Genomic DNA, 10,380 nt, shown 5'->3' on the forward strand with positions numbered 1-10,380 from the left:
CTACCCCAGAGCTCGGTCCTTCGATGCTGTCTCAGTGGATCTACTGCCCGCCAGGCCAAGCTGGTGAACATGGGAAAGTTCTAGAGTCAAACTTTGTGACTCTGCAGGGTAACATTCTGGAGAAGTTGGGCACAGAGGCACAGAGAGAAGATATCTCCACATGTAGTCATTTGCCTTTCAGAGGCAGTGGGTGCGATGATCTATGAGTGGGATGCTGACCCTGCCTTGGGGACATCAGAGTTTCACTCTCACTGAACTATTCAGCAGGTCTATGCCCCTGTGCAAGTGCAGCGTTTCAGCTTTGGTCTGCCCCACACAGAGGGTCATGCAGGTCCCAAAACTAGGTCACCCCTAAATCTTGCAGGGAAGCATGCCTGAAATCAGCACACAGCAACTGTGATTTAACAGCAAGAGCCCAGTTCTTCTGGTGCTACGGTAATGATAGCTTTGGTGTGTCCCTTAGCTAAGCACAACATCACATGCTCCCACTCAAACCACTGGGGTGTGAAAGACTTCAGTGGCTGACTGCTCAGGGCCATAGCTAATGGTATTGCTTTTAATTAAAAAAATAATATATTTTTTTTATACATCAACAATTATATTTCATACCAGTCTCTAGAGATACAGGAAAGAACTTCTGATCTTGGTTTAAGAATGCACGGGAAGTTAAGTGTGCCCACATGTTTACTAACATCAGGGCAAAGCATAAAGTTGTGGGATGCTTTTCTCATGAGGAGCAGAACCTCTGCCTTGTTGAGGATGGGTATTTTAAAGGAGATGGATGCTCCCAGTGGGGAGCAGCAGCAGGAAAGCCGTATCTAGAGCTTATAGCTGCCAATCCTCCTCCTGAGTCACTGCACTCGCCTTGGTATGGTTCAGAGTGACACGTGGCTCCTCGCTGAGCTGGCTGTGGGCATTCATGGTGGCACCAGCAGAGATTCTCACCTTGGGCATGCATGCACAGTGGGGTGTTCAGCACGTACTGGAAGCAATTAACTGAGCAGCATATTTTTTTTCACCCTCAGCAGCTCAGCTGGGTGACAGGGTTACTCTGCTGTGGGATATTCTGGATTTGTCAGTAAATATATTGCTCCAACAGTGCCGGGGGTTTCCATGCACAGCAGCTCCCATGACCGCTTTCTGAAAGTTTTGTGGCGAGGGACTGCCCAGAGTGCAGTTCCAGCTGGGTAGATTGTGACTGACCCCTGGTGAGCCACAGCTCCTGAGGGAAGTGTAAAATGAGTCATCACCACAGGGACCTTCTGAATCTTTATTTCAGCTCCTGTCTTAAATATCCTGTGGGATAGTGTTGGTCTATCAGACTTCAGGCTAGTGGCCAAATTCACTAGTTGGCTGGGTTGCTTCTTCTCTTATCCACTAAGAATTTAAGCCAACAGAGTGTCACGGACTTTTGTGTACAGACCTGGGGGCTTGCGTCTTTTGGGATCTTGCCCTCAGGATTTCGCGTCCCTACAGGCAGGTTCAGGATCAGTTTCTAGCACCTTTCTGTCATCACAGTCCTCTGAGTGCTGATACACCAGTTTGTGTATTTGTCCCACCCCACTACTGTGCTTAAGTAACACCTTCATGCGAGTGATTTAACTAGGGGTTTTAGAGAAAACTCATCCAAGACCCTCGATGGCTCCTCCATTTCTCCAGCTGGTTTAGTTTTTGTAAATAGTGGTCATGTAAAACTTTCTTATCCAGTAATTAAGGGCTGTTGCTTCATCTTGCTCATCTCCTTCTGCCCTACCAGGTCTTATGAGAGGGGATGTCCTCTCCTCAGCCACGTGGCAGCAGCCTGCCTTTTTGGTCTGAGACCATGGCTGGGAAGAGGCATATGCAAACATTTTTGTGGTATCAAGGAAAGCTTTGTAAAGCATATTAAGAATGGTGCAGAACTGATATTACTGCAGGACTGTTGTGGTGGTTGCACTGCACTCAGTAATCTGGGTGTTTATAGGTCTGATGTGCTCCCCAGGGATGATTATGTTAAAACCATAGCTGTTGTAATGGGAACAGGTTTGTTCACCTTATTTTTAATCAAGAATACCCAATCTATTGAATATTGTCTCCTTCGTAAGAAAAGTATGTGATTTGAGAATGTCATAAGTGTTAGAGTGTGATTCGTAGCCTTGCTTTTGGGTGGGTTACTGAGGCACCCTGAAGCAAACCTTGCAGAGGCTCAAGGTGCCCCGTGGTCACCACCACAAGATCATGCTCCATCACCACGCGCCTCTAGTTACTGCAGGCTTTGAGCTCATACATTTTCCTTGGATAAACAGAGTGCATCTTTATTATTCTGCGAGGACTTTAAATAATTAATTACTGCAGAGAGCAAAGGGAAGAGCGATGCTGTTCGTGCCATACTCTAATCGCTGAATGCACCGTGACCTTTCATATTTAATCACGATTCTCTTCTAGTGCAATCGCTGGTGAACCCATCTGTTTCTCCATCTGCTGCAGGGAGATGAGGGTGCCAGATCCCCCCACAATATTGCAAATATCCCACCTGCGGGGAAGGAGGTTTCTCTGAAATAAAGTCACAGCCAGGTACGAAACAGCAATGATGGTCCCCAAGATGAGAAGCACAGTGAACGTTTTAAAGGGGAAGAGCTGTGTGTAGGTCCCATTTACCAGAGAGCAGCCTGGGTAGCAGATGACAGGGGGGATGCTCAGGGCAGGCTCCCCTGCCAGCAGCCTCAGGAGGAGCCCAACCAAGAAGCCGGCAGCAGAGCCGTAGGTGTTGGTGCTGGGAGCGAAGAGGGCACAGCAGAGCTGGGGGAAGAGCAGGGCGTACACCAGCTCCCCGCTGAGGAACCAGAGGTCATAGATGGAGCTGGAGTAAAAAGCCAGACTGGCAGCCCCAGCCCCAAACACCAGCATGGAGGTCCTCATGGCCCATAAGACCTCCACCTCTGTAGCCTGTAAAACAGAGATTGTAACATTGCAGACATGACGTTTACTGGGGGGGTGACCAGCATTGCCCTGCCCTAAGCTGGTTCCCACCAAGCCCTCACTGCTTTCAGGCAGCGCTTGCCACCAGCAGCTGCCCAAGGCAGGAACCCCTGGAGATTCAGCTGCCCTGGATAATTTTAAGGGTCATGGGTTTATGCTGTTTCCATTAACACCCCAGTCTAAATTTTATACTGGTCATTCGATGAAGAGCAAAGCTCACCAGTGTGGGTATTTTACCTGATTTTGAAGATTTATCTCCAGAATCAGTTCAGCAGCTGAAGGACAGGCACCTCTAATCACAGACCACACAGACTAGGTTTGAAATGAACTTGAAATAAAATCATCTTTCCTGACACACAACTGATGAATGCTCTAACCAAATACCTTTTTCCTCAGGATTTTCCTGTAGATGTTGTGAGCAAACATGGAGCCGGCAGAGAGAAGAGCTGAATCTGCAGAAGACATTGCAGCAGCAGCAATGGCTCCCAAACCAGCAATGGAGATGTATGCAGGGCAGAGACAGTGTAAAACAAGTGGCAGTATCATCGCCGATTCCCCTCTCTCGAGTGGACTAGGAAGACCATAGCTTGTCTGGTTCCAGTCTTTAAAACAAAACAAGGAAAAGTCACAACAAATCTTTCACTGACATTTCTGCTGTCTTTGAAACTGCCTTTTCACAGGGACCAGTCACAGCAGGGCTAAGGACTGAGATCCACTCAGTGTTTCAGGACTTGGGTTAATTTTTTGGATTCTTTTTTAATCTTCTGTGATTCCTCTTAGCATGCTGTATCTCTCATTAGATCAAAGATTTTCCTTTTCCCCAGTAGCATCTATAGCAATAGCCGTGCTTTGTGCATTTTCACAACTACAACAGTCAAAGGTCAACCTTCTAGACCTACTCGTGAGGAGAAGGGAGTTTTTCTGTGATGCCCCTAGTGATAGATCAATTAATGAGTTCAAGTGATTTTTTTAAGTGTTCTGTGGTCTGGCTGTTCTTTAACTTTTGCTGAAAGTCAACAGAAGACTGATCCCCTGGGCAGAGGCTGTGAGTTTACAGGACTGAACTTGATTTCTTCAAGCAGTTTTTCTTCAGAATCTTATTAACAATCTACAGTAATATTGCTGGGTCTTATGTGCAGAAGGCATTAACAGAAAGAAGCATGAGATTTCTTGGTAAACAGGATTATACAGGGTTTTGCAGGGTTTGTCATCAACTGTCCTCAACATAAGGTCCATGAAAAGCAATTTTATTGAAATGAAATAGCTTTGAACAGCTTTTGGAGCCATTTAAATGTCTCGAGGTAGTTGTGCATTGAACCTCAGAAGACTCCACCATTTCTGGTACAGACCACCTAGCTTGGTGGCCAAGGCTAGGCTTTTGGGTACACAGGGCTAGGTATTTTGAAGTCTAAACCGAGACCTCTTTGGATCTTGCTTTAATGACCTTTAACAAAAACTTGTTCATTATTCAGAGACAACTAGTTTTACCTGTTGATGCAGCAATTGCTCCAATGAGCACGGAGGGGATGGCCATTGAAAAGCACCCAAGTCCAGAAAGGTAGGAGATGAGCCTTGCCTGTCCTGGTGAGGCAATGGAGAGCACTCTTTGGAAGTAAGTTTGCCATGAGATGCTCCCAAACACCTGAAAAAATCAGATGTTACTAGTGGTACCCACCAACCTTCTGGCTGCTATATAGCATCATCCATCCATCCATCCATCCATCCATCCATCCATCCATCCACCCACACATCCAGATGGATGATAATTTTCATTGTTATAAAACTCTCATTTCAAATATGTAAATGTTTCCCAGATTTAACTATTGAGGATGATATTTCTGATGATTGTGTCCTTTTTCTTTCTATTCATTGTGATGGATGTGAAATTTTGATCAAAAAAGTTAATGGCTTGGAAGACTGAAAAAGTTGAAAAATGAGTTAATTGGCATAGTGAAACAGGCACAGAGGAAGGAAAAGAGAAGTTTTTCAGGAATGCAAGTTCTGTAAAAAATCTACCCAAACTTAGCTAGAATATAATCTAAACTTAAACATAGAGTCGCCATTTTCACTTTCTTAACAGATAAATTTTATCAGATAAAATCTGAAGATTCTGATGTCACTAAACAAGCTCAAGCTTCTGTGTCTCCATATTACTAGTTTAGCAAGAGCATAACAACCTCCTGTAGTTTTTTGGCTACATTAGTAGCTCAAAAGTTGATCTGTGCAGTGAAGCTAATGACACCACACTTGCTGATGGCTTACAGTCATGCCATTTTAATATTTTTTTTTCAAATAGAGGGAATTTTATATATTTATGTTGAAAGCACACTGCTGAGGTTACAAGACCAACCTCTCAAAAGGCAGGGGATGCTTCATTTACATGCCAGGAGTGGAACTAGTTGCCTGGATAGTGTTACTCAAGAGGTACATTCCTTCGTTTGGCTAAATGATGGAGTGCCCCTACTGCTTCTTTCTTTGCTGCAGCTGAGCCCTGGATCTCCCCAGTCCATTCAGTGTGCAGCAGAGCAGCTGAGAAAAGGTTTTACACATCATCCTGCCCCTCCCAACTGTGCAACATAGGGCTCTGGACTGCGAGAACCCACAAGTCTTCCAGCAGAAAGTCCCCGCACAATCCTTTCTCCCAACCACCTGTCCCAGAAATACTCCATACCAGGTAGAGGAAGTCATCCAGCCACCTTCCAAGATACTGTTTTTCTATCTTCCCAATCCAAGGATCTTGGTAAGATTGATGAGTTGCAGTATAATAAATACTTGCTGTTGCAGAGTTCTCCAGGGCAAAGGGGATACAGATCCACTAGGATAGAAATGTAAGTAGTTAGCCATTTCCCCAGGGTCTTTGTTCTTGGAGAATCTATTTAGATATTGAAATTAAGGTAGTTGTAGAACACAAAATTACATAAGATTAAACCCAGACTAAGAGTCTTTCTTTCTCCCACTTATTACTCTAAATCTGTATGTTTCTGGCTCATGGCATTGTCAAGAGCATGAGTCTGTAATTCAGATTAGTTGGTGCCTTCAGGAGACAGTTTTCTCGCCTTTCCAGGCAAGATTGTTCTGTAGACTTTGCTTGTGAGCAGCAAAATTCACCCAGCAAGGCCAAGAGCTTGTGTGAGCATTGTCTGAAATGCATAAAGAATCTAAGATGTTTCAGGAGACCTGTTCTCCTGAAGAGGAACTGCAGGGCAAGGGCCAGTATTGGTGGAGTAATTTTTGGTCTGAGACACACTGAAAAGTAGAGCAGGATTTTTATCTCAGTTAGGAAACTGGTAACAAAGACTTACCAGGCTGAGGGTAATGAAAACCAGCTGGATGACATCTGTGTATGCAACAGAGTAGAGGCCTCCTAGTAGAGTGTAGAATGTGATGGTGCATGCCGAGATGATGATAGCCAAAGAGCCTCCAATATTCAAGATGACCCTCATTGTTGCTCCTGCAGACAAGTATAAGTATTTTAAGATGTATTTCATACAGAATAAATAAAGATATGTTGTTCTCTTGATGCCAGCACACTACTCTGTGTGAGAAGCACCTGGTCTACAGAGACTGGGCAGAGTAAGGATTCAGGAGAGCCCACGTTTCTTTTCTGCTTTTGCTTCTACCTTGCTGTGTGGCCTTTTGCCAAGGCGCTTTGTGTTTTTACATCTGCTCTCCCACAGGAAGTGGAAGATTACTGACTCGTATTGCCAGACCTGTCTATTATGGTATCATGAATATATACTACTGTCATTTACTTTAAACCTAAAAGCATATTTTCCAAAAATGAGAAATGCTTGTGTTACTCTCACAAAAGGAGACATGAAGTACAACTTCCAACAGCTTAGTCCAACACAATTCCCAAATGTGAATTATACTCTGATAGTTGTGACACTTGACCTTTAACAAATGTAACAACAACAAAATAAAGTATTTACCCAGGGATGCCAGGATAGCTGCAAACCAGAATACCTCTCCTAGCAGTGGTGGAATGAAGAGTAAGCTTCCCATCACATTCCCATAAGTTTCTTGAAGGGGATCCATCACTGTCATGTAATTCTTGGATCTCATTGGGTTTACAAAGAAGAAACCACCTATCAGAAGTGATGAAATTTTGTTAGAGTTTGACAGATAGTATATTCCAGGGGGAAAAAAAAAAAGTAAGAATACTTATGGTATTTGGGTATCAGATCTGTACAGAGAGTGTGGAACCCAAGAGAATGATGCAGCCAACCAGACACTGGGGCCTTAATTCATTGGCCTAAATGTGGGATTTCCTCTATCTGAGAGGTCTCAGGTTATAAAGGACATCTGCTTACAGCTAACAGATTCCCACTTTTTTTCAGCTTACAGCTGACAGACCTCTACTTTTGGCAGATCTACATCTTTCTGGAGTGGCTACTGGAGGCCAGATAGGACCCCCTAGGGCACCCCAAATGGCAAAAGATAGCTGTAACTAGCTGTAACGACAGCTGACTGTAACAGGAGCTTATCTCAGAGGACACCCACATGTTGTCTCCTCTCCATCTCCAACAACCCACCAACCTGAGACAAATTTTTCTGAATTGCTTCCTGTGGAAAGTATCAGTAGGCAGAGTGAGGCACTGAAGACTCATATTTGGCTAAAAGACAGACAAACTTTTCTTCTTGACCATATGATGCAACATATTGATATACATTCCTTTTCTGGTTGCATTCTCATTTTGGTGGCTTCAGAGCTACGTTGTTTTAATTTGCGCATTGAGTTTAGTCCCACCCCCCTTCAGCTAAATATTAGGCTTCAGACATACAGCCATTTCATTAAAAGCAAAGAAGAATACATATTGTGCCTAACCCTGAAGCCAACAGGACTGCTTGTCTGGGCACTACTGGCCTGAGTAAAGATTGCAGGATCAGACCTGCACTCCTCAATTTCATTAGTAAGAATTACTCACATAAGAAATGCTGGCAGTACATTTCCAAGCCTGATTCATATTCACGTCAGTTGGACTCTTTTCTCTGACTTGAGAAGAAAGGTTATGGTTCTTTTAGAAATTCCTGTGCAAGGTCTGCACAGGTCTCCTTGCTTTAATCATCCCCGGTCCTAGAGAGTTAGTGGACTAGAAGAAACCTTAATCTTGGCGAGACAGCTGAATCTCAGCATGAGTCCAATAAGTCTTGGAGTTAGAAATAGCAAATTAAGTATAGGACACTGCAAATTTAGCTTAATTTCAACAAAATAATGACCAGATACAAAGTGAATTAAGCTGGATGCACTACAAATTCATCCTGAGAAGAAGAATGTATTTTAGTGGAAAAATCAAGATAGTATTACTTCATCAAAAATGAAAATGATACTCATAACAATCTATGAATAAGAGATCATGATAAAAAAGCAATATGCACAAAGCCACGTATTTCTAAAGTTCTCAAATAAGATTTTTGTTCTATGACTAGCTCTACACTAGTTTCAAGCTATCCCGATTTCTGGTGTTTCAGTTTAGTGGATAGCACTATAAATGCTTATCCTGGATTTACGGGAGACTGAAGACACAAAATCACCTTTAAAATATGCTCCATACTCTGTCACACATCTTAATGTACTCATAGGATTTTTTTTTTAAAAAAACCCCCACATCTGTGACCTGATAAAGTAAATCATTTACCAATAACAAGGGACAATGCAAACCCCACAGGTGCCTGGACCCACAATAGTCCTTTTGAAGGCAGGTAGACAATTTCAGCTGTGCCATTGATATATGCTCCTCCAACCCAGGTGGCTGTAAACAGGGAAGATGGAATGGTAAGAATTGTAGTACATATTCTCAACTAGATTTCTAGAACACTCAGAGCTTGTAAATCTTTTTCTCATACAAATATTTAATTGCACTTCTATTTTCTTTACAAAATTTTCTCCTGTAGTGAGATGTGCCACTGAATATAGGTAACAGTATTAGAATCTCATCCTAAATCATTTTGCAGGTTCAAGACTGAATATCTATACGTGGAAAAGCTGAATGTTTAAACACTTATAGGCAATTTGAGTATACTAATTTTAAATATAATTTTTGTCAGTAGAAGACTTTTGATAGAGCAAACAGAATTGTTTTTGTTATTCTGCTGTGATTGATAAACCATCCCTCAGGAGCATTATTTGCACAGTCTAAGAAAATAGACATTAGGAAAAAAAAAGCAAACAGACGTTGCAGTCAATATAAACAACAACCTGAGCTTAAGTGTTTTAAGCAGGCAAATACCACTTGGGAAAGCCTTCACAAAAAACGGGTCAGGGGAGCAAATTTCAGATGATGCCAGGCAGCAAGGAGGGAAAAGGGAAGGGAAGGGCAGCAGTCAGGGGAAACGGTTTCTCTGTAGGAGGCAGCCTGATGCTCATCATGAATAGCCATTTATTCCTCACAGAACTGGATTATTCCAGGAGTAAAATTCTTCTGTTGTGCTGGATAACAGAAACTGGTTCAAGATTAAGAACACACTCCTCATTAATGAAAAGTATCGTATTCTTCAGTCACTCTTAAATTAAACTCTTTAACTCTTAACTAAGCTCTTAAATTAATCTTTTAATTTAAAAGAATCTACATACACATGAGGTTCTGCTCAGTGTAAAGAGGTTTGGAAGGATCCATCCCAAAATGATTCATGAAACCATACTCCTTTAAAGTCACACTTAGGTAAAAACTGCACTGACATTAAAGGAATTCACTTGCTTTGAAAGAAAAGTCCCCAGATTTACGTAATGCATGTGTTTTAAGAAGAATTTTTAAAAGTTCTTTAAGAAAACTTACCTGTTGCAGTAAACAATCCAATGAAAACATTTATATTTCTGCCTCCAACTATGGCCACTTCAGTCGGGTTTCTGTTCTGCTGCTCCTTTTTGCTTTTCCAAGAAGCCCAGATTCCAGTAGCTAAAGTTAACATAAAAAACACACTCAGAGATACTAAGCCTGGTATATTGAGAGACATTTTTGGTTGCTTAATTTAGGTCACAGAGAGGAATAATGGCTTGATGATGATATTCTTTGATTGAGTCTACAACCAGGAAAAAATAAGAAAAAAATCAGGAAAAATAGTGTTTCCTTATAAAGAAATTGCTAAGTATTAGTTGCTGTAAGAATTACTGTTGATATGAGCAATGGACCACTGATGTGAGGGGTAATACTAATTTGACTTAGAGGAGGGGAAATGTTATATTTTGTCTGATACGCAATGGTATGAAAATAATCTGTATTTCTCTAGGTTCTAGGCACAAGGCTAATACGGAAGATAGAGATAAGAATTTGTCTGTTTAAAGTTGACTGAACTAAATGCACAATAATCATCAGAATAATCCTAGGAAAACAGCAAAAGAAGATTTACCAGTGACCAACTGAAGGAGCTGTGCATTGATACTCAGAGGAACAGCAGAGCAAGGTATTGTTAGACTCTGCAGTA

The 10,380-nt window shown here is 42.2% G+C and overlaps 1 protein-coding gene across 1 annotated transcript; it reads right to left on the reverse strand.

Moving 5' to 3' along the window:
* Nucleotides 1-2,403: 2,403 nt before the first annotated feature.
* Nucleotides 2,404-9,912, reverse strand: LOC104276901 (high affinity choline transporter 1-like). The gene is made up of 8 exons (XM_009873373.1): nucleotides 9,735-9,912; nucleotides 8,598-8,711; nucleotides 6,891-7,046; nucleotides 6,261-6,409; nucleotides 5,630-5,773; nucleotides 4,447-4,600; nucleotides 3,343-3,560; nucleotides 2,404-2,925 (listed from the first exon to the last, which is right to left on the reverse strand). The coding sequence occupies exons 1-8, from the start codon at nucleotides 9,910-9,912 to the stop codon at nucleotides 2,404-2,406; spliced, it is 1,635 nt and encodes a 544-aa protein (XP_009871675.1).
* Between the last annotated feature and the right edge of the window lie 468 nt (nucleotides 9,913-10,380).

Source organism: Apaloderma vittatum, unplaced genomic scaffold (assembly GCF_000703405.1).
Source record: "Apaloderma vittatum isolate BGI_N311 unplaced genomic scaffold, ASM70340v1 scaffold6890, whole genome shotgun sequence".
NCBI classification, from domain to species: Eukaryota; Metazoa; Chordata; class Aves; order Trogoniformes; family Trogonidae; genus Apaloderma; species Apaloderma vittatum.

Coding starts and splice junctions, on each gene's coding strand:
- LOC104276901 (XM_009873373.1), bottom strand. CDS start 9,912: ATGTCTCTCAATATACCAGGCTTAGTATCTCTGAGTGTGTTTTTTATG. Junction 8,712..9,734: donor TGGATTGTTTACTGCAACAG/GTAAGTTTTCTT, acceptor CCCTGTTTACAG/CCACCTGGGTTGGAGGAGCA. Junction 7,047..8,597: donor TGCATTGTCCCTTGTTATTG/GTAAATGATTTA, acceptor CACTTCTGATAG/GTGGTTTCTTCTTTGTAAAC.